The 18,738-nt window shown below is 42.9% G+C and overlaps 1 protein-coding gene across 2 annotated transcripts in view; it reads left to right on the top strand.

Moving 5' to 3' along the window:
- Positions 1–18,325, top strand: part of PDZRN3 (PDZ domain containing ring finger 3) — a 134,122-nt gene extending 115,797 nt beyond the window's left edge. For both annotated transcript variants that reach the window (XM_027894568.1, XM_027894569.1), the window contains 7 exons: positions 2,112–2,365; positions 4,567–4,654; positions 11,700–11,798; positions 12,664–12,726; positions 12,990–13,091; positions 14,169–14,285; positions 15,220–18,325. In XM_027894568.1, coding sequence (XP_027750369.1) covers positions 2,112–2,365; positions 4,567–4,654; positions 11,700–11,798; positions 12,664–12,726; positions 12,990–13,091; positions 14,169–14,285; positions 15,220–16,770 — 2,274 coding nt within the window. In that variant the 3' untranslated portion in view covers positions 16,771–18,325. The remainder of the gene's footprint in view (positions 1–2,111; positions 2,366–4,566; positions 4,655–11,699; positions 11,799–12,663; positions 12,727–12,989; positions 13,092–14,168; positions 14,286–15,219) is intronic.
- Positions 18,326–18,738: the final 413 nt, after the last annotated feature.

Here is an 18,738-nt window from a genome sequence, read left to right as displayed (position 1 = left end):
TTATGGGCACGAGGTAATTCAGCAGGAATTTAGCCTTTTCAATCTATTCTGCACTCGGGCTAACCCTCTTTATTAGCACACCCAGCCTTTTGCTGTGGGCAATATGTTAAGTATGGGCTAAATTTAGTTACTGGCTGAGTAATGTTACTCATTCAGTGCCCCACTTACTTTAATGAGACTGAACGTGGCACTGCACAGTGTGAACTGAGGGCAGCGTGATACAAGTTAAAGATGAGAGAATCTGGGCGTGTATTTTAGAGTTCTCAATCATATTCAAGAAGCTAATGTGGCAGAGTCACCACATTAGTGTACGTTTCAGACGTGTACAAAGTGATTAAATGACAAAGCAGCAGCCACCACTAGCACCTGAGGCTACTGTAACTGTGTCCAATCAAGGCAATTCATTATTTTTATGCCTTGGAAAAAATACGCTGCTTTTCCATGCAGAAAGCAGTCATTGCCACTGAGGGCCTCGTAGCTGTGGTTATGGATGCAATAGTACAGATTACCATAGTGTCTGACTGGGAGGAGTACAGTATAAGGCATCATTCATAAAGAAAATACGTAGGCAAAGGATGGTCCTTGATCACGGAATGGTTTGGGGTGAAGGGACATTAAACACCATCTCGTTCCAAGCCCCGTCCAACCTGGCCTTGGACACTTCCAGGGCTGGGGCAGCCACAGCTTCTCTGGGCAACCTGTGCCAGGGCCTCCCCACCCTCCCGGGGAAGAATGATGTGAAATAAAGAATTGATGAGAAGGACTGATACCACAGGGGCTCCCGCTGTCAGTGCCAGCAGCATCTCAAATTGCAGTTTATCTCTGTGCCAGCCAACACTTGTCCCAGTCTAAAGAACATGGTAACAGATCCACCATAGCATGATGCTCTGGGATTGTAATTTCACTATCAGCTTTCACAGAGTTACTCTGGTCAGCTTCTCTGTAATTGGTCTTTTTTTTTTATTTTTTTCCATCCATATCAAGTTGCCAACAGTTTGCAGGTTAAAAGAGATAAAAACAAGAGTTACCAGTGGTTCCCACCATGTCTGTGACATATGTTTTTTTGCATGTAAGCCCATAGAGTTTTTGGATTTGCAGATTTCTCAACAAACAAGCCATTTTAGGCTGGAAACAAGAGGAAGTAAATATATTTTCAGTCCTTTAAACACAGGAATGAACTCCTTTTGGAGTTTGCTCCACACTGTTCTTTGTGTTCAGCTCCCTTAAAATTACAAATCTTACAGTCAAAGAGACACAGAAACGTTAAAATTTCTCACGAACCAAAACTCAGAATGAGGATTACGGTTTGGCAGCTTTATAAAAACTCTGACAAATATGAGCTCATCTCTTTCACTGCCCTTGGTAGACTTGGGGACTTGAGGAAGGATTCATTAGAAACCATGCGAGGAAGGAAGGAAGTGTGAGCTAAATGCAAAGCCACAGTGATTTGGGAGGGCTCTCTGGATCAGGAAGGTCACCTCTGATTGCCAGAGATTTGAATCTGTGCATAAAATCGAATGTCTCATTTTGGGTTTGCTCCTGTGGAACAAAAGATTCACTACTCCTTTGAGATGGGAGGGACCTGTGTCCTACTTTTCTTCTCAAGCCTCCACCTTCCAAGGCCTGGCATGTTTAGTATTATTTCTGTTCATTACTCTAAAATGGAGGTTTTTTATCGCAGTGACTGAGTACCACCATCGTCTTTCATCTGAACAATTGTTTATCAGACACAAAAAAAATAGTTTTGCAATTACAGTTCTGTTCAGCCAAAAGGTTACAAGACTTAAAAACCACAAAAACTAGAAAAATTACAGGAGAATCAATAACTTGTTCTGTTTGAACAAGGGCTGAGGGATTTCTAATCTGCAAGAAACAAATGGGATGCTGGTTTGTACTTCAGCTCAAAGAGCAAGCCTGGTAAAAATCTCATCAAAACAAAAAGCAGAGCAGAGGGTTTGTAAAGTTACTGAAGTGAAAGGGGAAAATGAGAGATGCACAACATTGCAGAAATCCTTCCTAGCATTGGCTGCAGATACCTTGAGATGGAAGCTGAGGCTTGCAGATAAACAGCCCAAACCAACCCTTGCTGACGGTGTGTCTCTCTCCTGCAGGTCAATGGGAAGGATTTGTCCAGGGCCACTCACGAGCAGGCTGTGGAGGCTTTCAAAACAGCCAAGGAGCCCATCGTGGTGCAGGTGCTGAGGAGGACCCCGCGCTCCAAGGCCTTCCCTCCTGCTCACGACTCCCAGCTGGTGGATGTGGGCACCCAGACAGACATCACCTTCGAACACATCATGGCTCTGAGCAAGATGGGCTCTCCCACCCCTCCCGTCTCCGTGCTGGACCCGTACCTGCTGCCTGAAGAGTAAGTCACGGTTGTGGAGCCCTTGAAAAATCCTTGTGTTCCTTAACGTAGTTCACAAACTCACCTTTGCTTGCTGGTGAACGTGTGCTCCCAGGAGCAGCCAGGATTCATACAGCCCTTCAGCCATAACTCACAACATTTTCATTTTTCCTTCACATTAGCAAGCCATTACTCACATGAGTAATGCCACTGAGTCACAACATGGCCTCATAAAGCTCATTTTTTTTTGGCTGGCATTTGATGGATAAAGTTATTGCATTTTGTAATTCCTCTCACTGCCTCTTTGGGTTGCTTATGTTTTAACTTTATTTTTTATGGCTGCCATAAATTGTGTAATGCTAAGAGCTGCTACGTTCTGTTCCAGCGTATTAATTACTTTATTATAACCCTGCAGCGCTGTTACTCAAATAAGTTATTTTCCAGGCCTAAAATTACTTACCAGTGTTGTCAAGGATGTTTTAGAATCAAATTTTAATTATTGTTAATGGTAATTTGATGCTTTTGTACTTACAAATACAAATGACAATTATCTCCTGGCGCACACACCCCCCGCCCTCACATGCTGTTCGAGAGGAAAACAGCTCCCCGAGGAACCCCTGCAAATTGCCTGTCATCCTGACACGCATCTCCACAGGGAACAAGGGGCAGAAAGGATTCCTGCTGTCCCAGTTGCTGTGTGTGAGAGGCTGATGTGGTCAAGGCACAGCAGTACCTGGCTTTGGGGTGATGCTGCACGCAGTGAGAGGCAGGACTGGTGTGCAGGATCACTCCGAGAGGAGAATTATCCATCAACACACACACACAGTGCACCTCTCCAGACATCCCTGTCAGCACTCCTAGGAAATGGGGTTTGGCCACAAACAGGCACTGATCCTGTGCTGCTCCTGAGTGACTTCCCTGGCACGTTAACATTCCCACGTTCAAGCAGGAATTGGGATTCTGTGTGCAGTGTCTGTTCCTTCTCGTGACTCTGCTGATACTTGAAAGATGATTCCAGCAGATATTCCGGCATGGCCACCTGTTCCCAGCCCATTGAAAATCCAGGCACAGCAGCACAATTTAGTGGAAATATTTGACAAAAGCCTGTATTTGAGCTTGCTTGCAGTGAACAAACAGCAGGGCTAAGAGCACTGTGGAGAGGACATGATTATTCTCAGAGCCCTGGCATTGCCCATCCCCAACCACATCTGCAAGAGGGATTTTCAGTATCTCAAACCTGCCAACTTCAAAAACAGTTACATGAAGGGAATGGTAAAGATTAATTCCTGGTGCATCATTTAGGATTAAATTCTTGCCTGTGAGGGTGGTGAGTTCCTGGAACAGGTTTCCCAAAGTGGTGGATGCCCATCCCTGAAAGTGTTAAAGGTCAGGTTGGATGGGGCTTTGAGCAGCCTGATCTAGTGGAAGGTGTCTCTGCCCATGGCAGTGAGGTTGAAAGTAGATAATCTTTAATGTCCCTTTCAAGCCAAACCAGACTCTGATTCTGTGATTTAGGTTGCAACTTGCCTGCATTCTTCCAGCTCAGCCCTGTCAACTTCATAATGCTCCTTAATCAGGAGACAGATGCAAACTCCTGGCATCAGCATCATCCTTCCTCAGAGCTGGAGATGTTGGTCTTCCCCACACAGCCCATCTCGTGGCCATCCTGACATGTGAGAGCAGGCAGGCAGCTGTTCCACTATCCTGTCACCCAGCATGTGCAAGCAAACAGGCATTTTTCCTAGCGCTCCCTCTAACTTCTCCAAATCCCATTCAGATTAATCTACCCTGCCTCTAACAAGTTGGGTATCTTAGCCAATTAGCAGATGCTGTTACATAAATAGCCTCAGAGATGTATCTAGTTAACAGAGAATTAAAGGGAGTTTGCTTTCACTGCAGAAAAGAATTCCAGCACAGGAAACAGTGATCACAAGAGCGTTAAACTTCCAAAATACAGACAGTGAAAGTAGGGGAGAGCTGAGGCTGTAAAAAGCAGCAGGCTGTTCTCTTGCAATACATGTAATTTCTGCTCAAAACACTTATCAGTGTAAGTGGTGTAGCATTTAGAATTAAGCACATGCAACTCCTTGGTGTGGTGATTAGTCCATCATGGTCATGATTGCTCCTTACAAGCCTGGAATGCATTAACATGCTCTTTAAAGCACTGAGTGCTGTCCTAAACATTCCCTTTTTTTTTTTTTTTTTTTTTTTCCTTCCCCCAGCCATCCATCAGTGCATGAATACTACGATCCAAACGACTACATGGGAGGAATCCATCAAGAAATGGACCGGGATGAGCTGGAATTAGAGGTACTTGCTCTGAGTAACTGTTTAATTTCCTGATGGTTCAGCATGTGCACCTCTCTGTCCTTGTATTGCACACAAAGTGAAAAGACATTTCAAAGCAGATATTTGGGATAGCATTGCTCACCCATTACTTTTCAGTTGCAAGCCTTGCTGGTACCTTTAGCAGTTCCTTGAACTCTGAGCCAGGGACTGGTGATCTTCAGCCAACAAATTAACATAAATAATGAAGTCATTGATTCCATTAATTAAATTCTGTGTAACTGTGCTGATTTAGGCTTTCTGAAAGACTCTACTGAGTGGCAGGACCTGTTCCACATAACCACAGTAAAAATGTGTGAGTTTCTCTTAAATATTCCCCGGCTGAGAAACAGATGTTCTTGATCATACGATATAGAAGTATTTACAAGACAAGACCAGGAGAGATTTGCCACTATACTAAACTGTCCCTCCCTTTTTCATTACTTAAAAGTGACATATGTGTATATATGAAATTACAGATAATAAAAGTTGAACCAGTCACTAAAGTATGCAAGTCCATTTTCCTGCCAAATCTTTAAAAGTCACTTTTTGCTTTTAGCGCTTGTATATCCCATCAGAAGTTCATCTTCAGTTTTCTCACGCTTAAGTAACCCCCTCCCAGCCATTCAAAGTGCAGCACATAAATTGTGGGCCTTAGTTCTGCAAGATACTTAAGCAGTACTGACCCAGTGAAGTGTTTTTAATAACTAGCAGTAAAATATTCCGGTACTTATAAACACTGCCAGGTATGTCTGACCCAACTAATCTGTCCAAGCTGTCAAGTGAATAGTTTACCCTTAGCTGGCTTGCACTTCTGATTTCTTAGATCCTGGTCCTGCTAACACCTATTTGTCAAAGCAGGCAATGCTGACCTGCCTGTAGCTCTGTTTAAATCAGAGACTTTATCAGCAGCTTCAGTGGGAGCAGAGTTCAGTCGTTCCATGAGCACGAAGCTGTTCCCTTCTATAAAAGTGTTTGCAGGATCAAGGACTAAAACCCCATAAAAAGTTTGCAAGCTGTTTTCAGATTCTGCAGATCTGGTAGCAATTCATCTCTGTATACAAACCTAAATCAAAGGCAGGGTGAAATCAAAGTGCCAGTAAAACAAATGCTACTTAGCAGACTTCAAGGCCTTACTTTTCAAACAAGGGTTTGTTGTTTTTTTTTTCTTATATAAAAACAAATACAATAGAGATTTGAGTCTTAAAGGAAAATGTAGAACAAATTAGTGTTTTCTACCAGTGTCTTTCCAAAATCTATTTTTTAGGAAATCTAATATTGTGGATAAGTTATATTGCTTCCATTAGAAGGTCAACCAGTTGAGCTGAAAACGGTTTAAAAGAACACACTCCAGTAGCCAAACGTTAATATGCCTTAAACCACAACATTAATAATTTTGACATTGATACTGTGCCTGATGGCAAAAGGTGATCAGCTCAGTAACACAAGGGGGATGAACATTAGAAAAGTCTCTGTACCCTAATAGTGTTTCTTAAAAACCACTAAAGATTCCTGTTCAAATTATAAAGACTATGATCAATGGTAAGGTCAAAGTGCTAACAGGGACTCAACTGGCTGGTTGCTTTTTTGTTTGCCTTTTGATAGATATGTTTTAAAAGACCACAAAGGCACTGTTTCATTGACTGCAGCAGGAATGTCGAAAGTAAGAAAGCCATCAAGTCAGACTTCTGGGTTTCTGTGTCTATAAAATGTGCTTTGAATTTAAATCAGAAGCTCCTCATCTAAACTTTTATGGTCTGTAACTGACTGGTTAGTGATTTGTATCAAGTAAACAAGACAGAAAAAGGTGAAATGCCCAAGTTCACAACAAGCTTCTAATGTAAACATCCATAGGAAGGAATTTATGTTGGCAGTAATGCTGACATGCCAAAATTGTATTCTTGGTTTTATCTCTCAACATTTATCTTAAAATTGATGACTCAGAGGTAACTGCCATATATTCCTTATTACAAAAATAAATAAACACCATTTCTTCTCTTTAGAAGTTTACATGCCACAAGTAAAGAGGGACTAAATCCCGAACTCCTGTTTTATTATAAATTAAAACTACATTCATTCTTCACGGAGGCCCAGCTAGAAGTCATTTCAGGCTCATAAAGGAAGAATAATGTCACTCCAGGATTCCCCAGCAGTGTTATGCATTAATATGTTTATTCAAACAAGTCTGGCCAGCTGTCAGACACAGCCCAAGCGAGGGCTCTCTCAGTGTAACTTTCTCACATTACAAAGGAGAACATTCTGCATCAAAAAGGGGCTTGTTCCCTCCCATTTGGCTTTCTGTCCTCACCCTTTCCAATATGCAGCTTTTATGGAGGTCTTCCTTCTTTCCAAGGAGAGAACTGAGCTCAGCTGAGCGGTTGGTTGAGACTCAGTAGAGCTTGAAGATGAAAACTACACGAAGTGTTTGGTAACTGCTGGGATGTTTCTTTCTGATGCTCTCACTTGTGTCAAAAGGCTGAGGGAGGACAACAGATCCATTCAGAGAGCTCTTTGCCCACCCAGTGCACAGCTCCCAGTGGAGCTGCAACAGCAGCTGATCAGCCAAAAAAAATGAGCGTACCAAGGAACAAAATCTGTGCTTCAAAATCTGAAGTTACTACTTTGCTGCTTTAAGGAAACCATAAATAAAATCTGAGTGCCAGGGTATCAAGCTCTCCCCTTCACTACACTTCGCTGCTTTGGTTGAAATTTTACTTTTACATCTCCACTAATCTGTTTGCAAGGGAGGGGAGGAGGCAACTGTCTGAGCATGGGAATTGGTAGGCTCCATCACAGGCACTCTGCAGTTTTTATATTCCATCCTGGTTGCAAAGCATTTCAAAGCATCTTTTATGTGAATATATTTTTTTTTCTCTATGAAAACTCCCGCTCTGCAGGGAGCTGCACAGAGCAGGAGCTTCTCAAGGCATTGCTGTGTCTCTGAATACAAAGGACTCCAGCCCAGGCCTGCTTCAGGCAGTGATTGAATATGTAAAGGTTTAAAAAGCTTCACAGCTGTACTTTCTAAGGCAAATATTTGTATGTTCTTTGTTTGGAACAAATGCAAAAGTGGTGAAACATTTCGGGCTTGCTCACAAGCCAGTACTGAAAGGTTGTCCTTCCTTAGTTCTCTGGAGGGCTTAAACCTGGCCTTAACAGCTCAGACTGCATGAGAAAGGTCTAAATCATGGACCACTGCCCATCTGCTTGGCAGAGAGCCTGGGCATCCTTCAAGTTATCCTGCTATCCCAAACATCTTTTCAGCAGGGTGAGAAACACCTCCCTTCAGCCTTTCCCAGCACCGCTGATGGCTAAAGCTGGCCCAGTCTCTTGTGGTGTGTCAGAGAATTACCATCACAGAGCTGAGTGGGCACAGAAATCTCCAGATAGATTTTTGCTTCTTCTCCAGGGCAAAGAATTTTGGAAAGAGAACACGGTTGATAGAATTTTCTCTTCTGAAAAGCAGAAGAGTGGGGTTTTTGCTTTTTACCCATGATGAAAAGCACATTTATGTGAAAATATAAATGTAAAGATCACTCTCTTAGGTTCAGTACAGCAAGAACAAAATTTTTTCCTCCTGCTGTACCAGGGTCAGTTGCCAAAAAGTGGTGATAAGGCCTCACACAGCATAAAAGGAAATAGTTCTTTGTATTTATTTCCCTGACATGCTTTTCTGTGTGAAACCTATTAATGAAATAGCGAAAAAGTGGACCCTGCTGGTCAGGTATGTCAGAGGTCAGCACAGAAAAAATCCTACCACATTTCACAGAGAGAGGGAAGGGACAGAGTACTTACCCTGCAAGCTGTGGATAAGGCTTTGTCAATGTTTGAACTTTTTTTACCCATCTCTGTCCTCTCATTTCAGATTTCTACTGCTCATTTCTGTCTCGTTAGAGAAAGGACTTTGATTTTTATAAATTTGCAGGCAGGCCATAATTCTAAATCAGCAGTACAATAATTCAATAATCCTTTGCAAATGAAGGATCTTCTGAGCTTATAGAGGTTAATTTACTATTATCACTTGCTCCTAATTCATTATTATGAGTAGTTGCAGGTATAATGTCATAGGGCAGGTTCATTTCATCTTGTCTTTGTGCAAATGCCATTTGGGTTTCAGCAGCCAGCTCTTTGAGCCCTCCTTGGCTCTACATCTGATGTGGAGCCAATAATCTTTCAGACAGTTCTCTTGCACAGACTATTTTGAAAGAGCATCCAAATCCTTCTCTGGAATGTCTCTCAGAATGTCACTTTTACCTGATCTGAGGAAGCAGAGTCGAATCATCTGCGAGTGTAAAAATTGTCATAGATGAAATTTTTACATTTATCACATAAACACATCCCTGACATTCAATCCACACTTTGTGGGTCCCACCACTGTCTGCCAGCTGGTTTGTGCAGATCCAGACCAGGTGCTGAACAACCTCAGTGTCTCCCTTCTGCAGTCATGGTGGCTGAGAGGTTTATGCAGTTCATTTCAATCCAGCACTAAATACACTTTCACCTCCAGGCTAATCCTGTGCCTGGCAGAGGCTCTGGAAGCAGTCCAGCAGCAGGAGCACAGAACCATTGTGGGCTGGCAGGATCAGGCCCCTGGGCTGCCCAAAAATGCAGCCCTTGAGACAGAACAGTAAGAACTGGCACGTCCTGTGGCGTTGCAAACACATGGACTCACACCTTCGAGGTTCTCTGGGCACACACTAATTCCTCTTGTTCAATGATTTCCTGGTACATTTACACAAGCTGCCATAAAACCTGTATTTGTAGGTGCCAGTTTTTCTGTTTTCCCCTTTTCATGTATCTCTGCATTATACAGACTCACCTCGGAATAGGGAAAAAAAACCTTTGCTTTGAAGACTCTGGTGTTGATTCTTCAACTCCAACTGGAATTGGCACACTTTTATCTCTCGAATGTTTCAAACCTTTATGATTGCATTACAACTTTACTGACACAAAGACCCGTAGAAAGCAGCTGTTCCTGTCTTTTGAGTTTGTGAAATTATGTTTGGGCAGCATCAAACCCACTTACTCTATTCCCACCAAGGACTAGAGGGATTGTACCCAAGAGTAAGTCTGTCAACTAATTACTCATAAAAATTCAGGTTCTAAACACCTGCTCTATAAATATTTTGTTTGCTCTGGCTTTTTTTTGTTGTTGTTGTTCTTTATTGTGAGCCTGGTTTTAAACAGCTATCTTTTTTCCTTTTAAAATACGTATTATTTAATTTACCAAATGATTTATTGCCTTCCAGTATATCACAGGTGGTGTCTTGGAGGGTACATTTTAAATGCAAATCCATACCTTGTTTTTAATTATGATAACCTTTATAGTTGTGGACTGTTGGAAAAACACCTATTGTTAGTCAAAATATGTGGCAGGTAAATGAAACTAATAGCCCTGCTCCCTGTTTTCCTTCCATCTCAAAAGGTGCTGGCAGGTGTTTATGGTTACACAGGATCTATTTAATAATGGTCAAAGTCACTATATTTTTCTGTTTGTTTTGGGGGATTGTTAACATTATATATATTTATTTTTCTCTGCCAGTATGACAAGCAGGACAGTGAGCCACAGCACTAGTTTCTTACCACCGTTTCATGACCATGTTTTCAAATCAGTAAAGCATATAAAAACATTCTTGAAGACATTAAATATTTTTGTTAAAGCATGCAGGGAATATGGGAATCTTTCTAGACCTGAATCAGGCCCAATCCACAAATTCCCACCTCATCCCCAGTTCACACCGGGATCAAGTGCAGGATACACACATTGGCTGCAGTGACATTCCCAAGGATCAGCTGTGATCAGAACTGAATCCACTTGGTCTCATCTTTTCTTCTGAAGAATCTCCACCTCCCCTCTAGAAAGCTTTAGAAATCTGAAAAAAAAAAAAACCAAAAAAATGCTATTAAAGCATTGTGTTCAAACCTTTAAGTAACAAAAGAGGGAGAAAAAGCGCAGCAGTTCACCATGGATACTATTGATTGAAGCCACTTAAATACCAGCTGAAATGTCACTGACATTTACAGCTAACGTTTCTTTAGGGGGGAAAAAAAAATAAAAAAAGAGAAATTACACATGTTGACAAGTAAATAACACGAGATTGCTGATCTTGGCAGCTGTCATCCAGACGCGCCGATAAATTATTCATATCAGCTCCTTTTATTGTCTTGCCCCCTCCAAATGGCACGGCGTGGGTCGCAGCAGAGACGTGCAGGGATAAGGAGTTGTGTTGTCAAGACTTTTTTTCCGCTGGGGCAATGGGTCCAAGCACGAACACGTGGTGGAGGGTTTGTCCTGGGGCTGGGACAGCCCTCGATCCTCCTCCTCCTCAGCCTCTGTCCCTTTGCTTGGTCCCACTTTTTCCCTTCAGCCCTCAGCTGCCTCCTCAGGAATTCTTCCTGGCAAAAAAAAAAAACACACAGAGGAAGAACATGTATAAAATTTTAAGTGTCTTCAAGACTAATAAGACCACCATGGCCTGCTGAAACCACACCCTTGCAAGATATTGAAGTGCTTATTATATTTCTATTACCAATACCAAATGCTTTGCTGAGAATATATTGATCTTCAGTCACACCTCTGAGAAATTTATTAGATCATCTCATGAAAATTACACAGTTTAAGGTAATAGAGCATTATATTTTTCTCTGAAAAGCCAGAGAATTTCCCTGCTTATAAGGAAATATGTATCAGCTGTGACAAATATTGAAATCATGCTTTATAAGTATCTTAGCCTTTGAAGTCTTACCACTACGTGAAATATAGGTAATTTTTCTTCCTTAAGATCAATGAAAGGTCTATTTTCAAAATGACTTCATATTGATTGAAGGGTCAAAAATGCCCCAGGTATTGATTGTCTGCGTATAATCGCGTTTTGCTCAGTGAGTTAACCTCGTCTACAAGTGAAATGAAAAGAGAGCCACTATATCACTTAAGCAAAATATTTTCATTGTATTTGAAAAATTGCTTCCATCAGTCACTGGTGTCTCACTGACAGCGTATTTTCCTTTATCTCTCTTTTTTAAACCCCAGGAAGTCGATTTACACAGAGTGAACAGCCAGGACAAGCTTGGCCTCACTGTCTGTTACAGGACAGATGATGAAGATGACATGGGGATTTATGTGAGTGAGGTAAGATTGAGCTGATTTCCATAAGATGCAATTTGTCTTTTAAACTGCATTGTTGGGCATTTAAGACATTTGTCTTCTGTTTGTACCATGTTAGAAAGAACAGCCAGAATGCAGTAATTTGAAGAAATCTAATTATTTTCCTTTTCTCCAAACTGAGTGTAGTCCTGCGTCCACTGAAGTCAAACTTAATGTTAACATTTAGTGTTCGTTTTCCCCCACCACAGTCTCAGCATTCAATTTCAGATAATGCCTTTAAAGTATTTTTAATATATTCCCCCTATTAGTTTTTGTTCTTAATTATTCCAGAATAAGTACAAATTATTTTTAAAAAATCCACGCATTCTCATTTGCAAATATTTGAGATCCATTTGTCTCTCTTTGCCCCTCTCCATGAAATAAGTAGCATTTTATACATCAAATTTTTATCCTGCAGATCGATAACAAATTAATAGCAGCAGTTTGGGGAAAGAAACCCATAACTGAATCTAAAACCTTCCATTAAAATGGCCCACTTAGCAAATAATCTTTCCTCTTCTGTAGGCAAAACCAGATTCTAATCAGAGCACTGTGTGAGGCAAAATGTTAAAATTTGAGTTAACTGGATACCAGGCGAACATGATAAACCTGCATTCCCTGAAGATGCGGCTCAGGATGCTCAGAAATGTTTTGGGGTTGACTTGGTCATTTTAATTTGCATTTCCCTTTGTCTGGCACGAGCAGGGAGAAGTCCTGTAGTCACTGGGGCAGGTGTGACAAGCACAGGTAGAGCACACTGGTTACACCATCAGTCACGTTACCAATACTGGGGGAAGTAAATCCCGAGCTCTCAAACCTCCAGAGCACTCACAGTTGCCTTATTTTGTAGATTGATCCCAACAGCATCGCAGCCAAGGACGGGCGGCTCCGGGAAGGGGATCGCATTATCCAGGTACATGTGTGGAGGGTTCCCGACCTGCTAACCTGGCACAGTCCAGGTCCTGCCCTTAGAACAGGGCTCTGCACGGGCCAGGCAGAGGGATGGAACAGCATCTCCTGTCCACACCAACACTTGTGTGCACAAGGCTGGAGATGGGCACGTGGGCTGCTCCCAGACCGTGCAGCACCGGGATCTGTCCGGCCAGGCAGTTCTGCCGAGCTCATCCCAGGCGTCCCCTGGGAGAATGTTTCATTGTGTTGCTCTTTTCCTTCAAGATCAACGGCATAGAGGTGCAGAACCGAGAGGAAGCTGTGGCGCTTCTGAGCAGCGAGGAGAGCAAGAATATCTCCTTGCTTGTGGCAAGACCAGAAATTCAGGTACTGTAGCAACAACAAAAAAAACCAAAACCCTCACTTGAGTCTTAATTAAAACAGTTGCTGTTTTGTAGAAAGCAATTCTTTCAAAGAATTTTAACCTGCCTAAATCTACCAATCTATCTAAAGCCATATATATGACCAGTTTGACTGGACTTATGTATTGTCTAAAATAATGGAATTCAGCAGTCATGGTACTTATATATATATTTTATATTAAAGTTCAATTTCTAAGACATTTAGTGATTTATATGTGCTGCAATGCTATTACAAACATCAGTGCAAGGTATTATGGATGGTTTTAAGCCACAGATTTGAAGAACACACTGAACTCCAACTCTTATAGCCATCGATTATTCATTCATTAAAACACCTATTATTTAGCCTGCATACACCATCTCTTAAAGCAGTTGAATACTGTCAAGAAGCCTCCTCAGCTGTAATAAAAGGTTGAACCAGATCCCTTTGTAGAGCAGGGATTAGCACAACAAAGGTGTTGAACAAACAGCCAGGAGCGCTATTGTTTGATCTGTCTCTGCTCCTGGTACTGTGGGAGCAGCCCTTGCCAGTGCACCTGGAGACACAGGGTCAGGATCATCACTATCCTGTTAGCCTGGAAGTTTCTGATCTCTCCCACAGGGATAATTGGAGATGGGAGTAAAAAAGTCCTACAGACCCCAGCCAGATCATCCCTCTGGCCTTGATGCCACCTCACAAGTGGTGTGTTTTGTGGAGTATTTTTATACATCCTAATCAAGTTGTGCAAAAACCAAAACAGCCCTGGCTCTTAGAAGTATTTCCATGGATGAAGAGGCTAGAGTTTTTTTCATATGTAAAGGGCTGTTGAAGACAAAACCCCATTGTTGGAGATGGAGGCAGCTGTGAGGGCAGGTAGGACAGTCAATACCCACACTTAGCACGAGGACACGTGTGCTCCTTCCCAGGGCACAGCAGCACTGTCACAGGAGGGAATCCCCTGAGATTTCCCAGTCACTTTCCACAAAGAAAAATCTAATTTACGTCAGTCTTCATTCTTTTGACAACAGTTGGTTTGGTTTTTTTCCCTCCCTTTTCACGTAGCTGGATGAAGGATGGATGGATGATGACAGAAATGATTTTCTGGATGACTTGCACATGGACATGTTAGAGGAACAGCACCACCAGGCAATGCAATTTACTGCCAGCATGCTTCAGCAGGTACTGCCCTTCTGGGTGTGCAGTGCTGTCAAACTTCCCACTGCACTCAATATTCCAATACTGAGCTTGGCTGAATACACTTGGTGTGTCTCAAGTGACACTAAGTCAAGATCAAGGCAAAAGGACTTCATGTAAAATCAGAATTATTACGTGACTATCCACAGCCTCATCTCAGGGAGCAAAATGTTTTAAGATGTTACCTTCTGTGCTTTGCCCCTTACAAAAGGCAGTCACAGTTCTTAGAAATCCACTGTTCTGGCTGTGGTCACTGAGAGAAGTACTGGGTGTATGGTGGATGGAGCAGGCAGAGAGAGCTGGGGTTTAGAATTCCCTATTTGATTTGCATGCACAGACTGAGAACAGCATCCCAAAACCTGAGAATCCAACCGGAGAACTTGGGCAAATTACTGAAGTAAGATCTACATATGGGGAAAAAGGCAAGGAAAAAGGTTTTACATAGGAAAGCCTGTGCAGGGCCGGAGATTTGGGGCTGTTATTCCCCATCATTGTGCCATGATCAAAGCAGTTCTTGAACAGTTTTTCAGTTTTTGTCTAGAGCTTTTTTAAAAGCTTTCTAAAACTCTACAGCCTCTGTGGCATCCACATTTTGTGAAGAGGCATGCTCTCAATTTGGCACTGCTGTGGAAGTGGGTATTGTTGTGCACCTAAGTGGGAGAAGAAACATTTCAAAATTTGTGTTCTATCATCATTGCTACATGACTGAAACACAGAGCTCAGGTTCTTCCGAAAGGGGCATCCCCAGCAGGCTGTGGGCTTGGTCACCATTTCTATGAGTTCTTAATAATACTCTGTCCATGCAAGACAGAGATGTGGGAAGTGTAAAAAAGTGACAGATTAAGAAAAGTATTAAAATATAAATGCCCTGAAATGTTTCGTGTCCTCGCAGTAATTCCTCTTTCTGTTTTGTTGTTAGAAGAAGCACGAGGAGGACGGAGGCACCACAGACACCGCCACTATTCTGTCCAACCAGCACGAGAAGGACAGCGGCGTGGGGCGCACGGACGACAGCACCCGCAACGACGAGAGCTCCGAGCAGGAGAACAACGGGGACGACCACACCACGGCCTCCAACACCCTGGGGAGCCAGAAGAAGCTGACGTACAGCCACGACACCCTGGGCAGCGGCGATATGCAGTTCAGCAACGAGTCGTTCATCTCGGCCGACTGCACGGACGTCGACTTCCTCGGCATCCCCGTGGACGAGTGCGAGCGGTTCCGGGAGCTGCTGGAGCTGAAGTGCCAGGTGAAGTCGGCCAACCCTTACGGCCTCTACTACCACAACAGCAGCCTGGACATGAGCAAGAGCGACCAGGAGAGCGTGGACAGAGAGCTGGAGATGCTGAACGAGGAGCTGCGCAACATCGAGCTGGAGTGCCTGAACATCGTGCGGGCCCACAAAATGCAGCAGCTGAAGGAGCAGTGCCGGGAGCCCTGGATGCTGCACAACAGCGGCTTCCGCAACTACAACACCAGCATCGACGTGCGCCGGCACGAGCTCTCGGACATCACGGAGCTCCCGGAGAAGTCCGACAAGGACAGCTCAAGCGCCTACAACACCGGGGAGAGCTGCAGGAGCACGCCCCTGACGCTGGAGATCTCCCCCGACAACTCCCTGCGCAGAACTGCCGAAGGCACGGGCTGTGCGGGTAACGAGGGGGCAGCGGCGTGCGGTGCCTCCCAAAAGAGTTCGTTTGCCGGCTCGGAAAGCCACGAGCCCGGCGCTGGTAAATGCCACGCCTCAGCTAAAGATCCCGACCTCGGCAAGCAGCTGGAGAGCAAGGAGAGAAGAGCCAGTGATGGAAGCAAAAGCCCTACTCACGGTCAGAAGCCCTCTGGCTCCTACACGTCCCCCTATCACCACTCTCCGTATAAGCACGCCCACATCCCTGCCCACGCACAGCACTATCAGAGCTACATGCAGCTGATCCAGCAGAAATCCGCCGTGGAGTACGCCCAGAGCCAGATGAGCCTGGTGAGTATGTGCAAAGACTTCAGCTCGGGCCAGAGCGAGCCGAGGATGGAGTGGAAAGTCAAGGTGAGAAGCGACGGGACCCGGTACATCACCAAGAGGCCGGTCAGGGACAGGCTGCTGAGGGAGCGTGCCATAAAGATCAAGGAGGAGCGCAGTGGGATGACCACGGATGATGATGCCATCAGTGAGATGAAGATGGGCCGTTACTGGAGCAAGGAAGAGCGGAAGCAGCACTTGGTGAAGGCGAAGGAGCAGAGGAGGAGGCGCGAGTTTATGATGCAGAGCAGGTTAGAGTGCTTAAAGGAGCAGCAAGGTGCAGAAGAAAAGAGAGAGATGAACATCATTGAACTGAGCCACAAAAAAATGATGAAGAAGAGGAATAAAAAAATATTTGACAATTGGATGACAATCCAAGAACTGCTAACCCACGGCACGAAGTCACCAGACGGCACACGGGTGTACAATTCCTTCCTGTCAGTGACTACTGTATAATCACCAGTGCTAAATTATGTACATAAAACACTACCATTGGGGTAGGAATCCATGCCTCGTTCAATGTGGCAAGATTTTTGTATATAAGATACAGTCACCGAGTTTATAGTTCAAATACTGAACTCTGCAACTGTGGGTGCCAGGATCTCCGTTATAAAGTGGAGAGGAAGCTTGCCCATCTCCTTCAAAGGCAATATTAGCAGTGCTTTTTTGGAATACTGATTGTACTTTTTTACTTCTTACATTTTACATGAAGTGTTTAAATATCAGAAATGTATTAACCATACTTACACAGGTAATTTGCTTAAACTATATTCATATTAAAAGGTACCCATGCTTTTCTTTACCTGAAAAAAAAAAAAAAAGCAAAAATCCCACAAGAGCAACTGCACTTATGTAATTTTTTTTTTTTTGTGAAACCATATTTTATGATATTATTTTGCTGTTGTTCACTTCTACACAGAGTGTCGTTTATCAATACTTAGCTCAAGGTTTAAACTCAGAGTCATTCTGTTGTAATATTTAACATTTTATCAAGCAGCAGTTTTTAGAGTTATGCTCCACATTTAAACATTTTTTCTTTTTAAGGTTTCTGAAGAAAGTATATAGGTTTCAATCTGAAAAGCCTGAGGCAAAGTACACTATACTGCAGCTTTAAAGGATTTTAAAGCATGTTTGCAAATGTTGCAACCCATTGAAGAAACGTGCATGTACAGCTAATTTGTTTATATAAGACAGTTTGTGGAATTTGAAAAGCCCATGGTAGTAACTGTTTGCTTTATAGATTTGAATGTACTGAATTATAAAAGCAGTTTCATGAAATCATCATTAGCTACAAACGTTAACAAGTAAAATGAAGTAAAATAAATTATTGTTTTATATTTCAAACTATTTTAAATTCTTTTTGTTCCCTTCTGGTCGCACCGCCAAGAATATTCTTTCTCAAGTGTAGCTCCCGTGCTGCAGAAATGCCTGGACACCCAGTAGAGCCAAACCTGAGGGAATAATCAGCATCCTGACTTTGGGGGGAATTTGGATTGAGGTTTCCTTGAGGGAAAAGGCAAGGGAGAAGTGCAAGGACTGCCAAGAGCGGAACCAAGCAATGCTTATCTTCAACTCACAAGGTATCTGAGATGAACTGTAAGAAAGAAATAAGACTTCCACTCTTCCTGCTTTGCTCTGTGGTTGGTTAGTGGTAGATAGAACCCACCTACAGACTTTAGTGTGGGTGTGCATTAAAAATAGACTACGTAATTTAAAGTATATATAAGTTAAAGCGAATAAATAATACAAATTAAAAGAGATGGTCAGAAAAGATAAAGTAGTGTCAAGGAGGTATCACATTTCTCTTTTTCTTTTTCTGATTAAGAATTCAGATATAAATAGGAATATTATGCTGGATAAAGTGATGTAAACTAATGAATAGCTTCCTGATTCCCCATCCCCTTCTCCCTTGAAAACTTCCTTCCAAATCCTTCTAAGTTTTTGTTCTGGACTCTTCTGTCATAACTGTACAAAGCAAAAATTAAAATCTTGCTGATAGAAGTGAAAAGTTGGAAGGGGAGAGATTAACAGCTTCTCAGTGCCTGTTTTGTCTGTCATCAGCAAGGAAACAACAGATTTGTTCGGGGAGTTTTCCCCTCCCTCAGTGGGCTAGCACTGAATTACCACTGAATGTGTGTCTGCCACACTCCACAGTAAACTTCTACATACCCGAAAATGCACTTTCAGCCCACATAATCTGGCTCTCACGTCAATAAGCCTCTGCAAATTTATCTTCAAACTCTTATTTTCCTCTGGGATAAAGCGCTAGTCCTACTGTAGCCCGTGAAAGATTTCTCTATTGACTTTGTTAGAGCCAGGATTTCGCCTGACATACACCAGCCATTACCATCACAAGTGGTACAGTGGGAAGAAGACAGGATTTGCACACACTCTGCTTTCAGTGTAAGACATTTTCTATCTCTG

This window comes from Empidonax traillii, unplaced genomic scaffold (assembly GCF_003031625.1).
Source record: "Empidonax traillii isolate 1590-97213 ecotype Southwest subspecies unplaced genomic scaffold, ASM303162v1 scaffold433:size1479616, whole genome shotgun sequence".
NCBI lineage: Eukaryota > Metazoa > Chordata > Aves > Passeriformes > Tyrannidae > Empidonax > Empidonax traillii.
The sequence above is the reverse complement of the archived record's forward strand: the minus strand, read 5'-3'. Positions and strand labels throughout refer to the sequence as shown.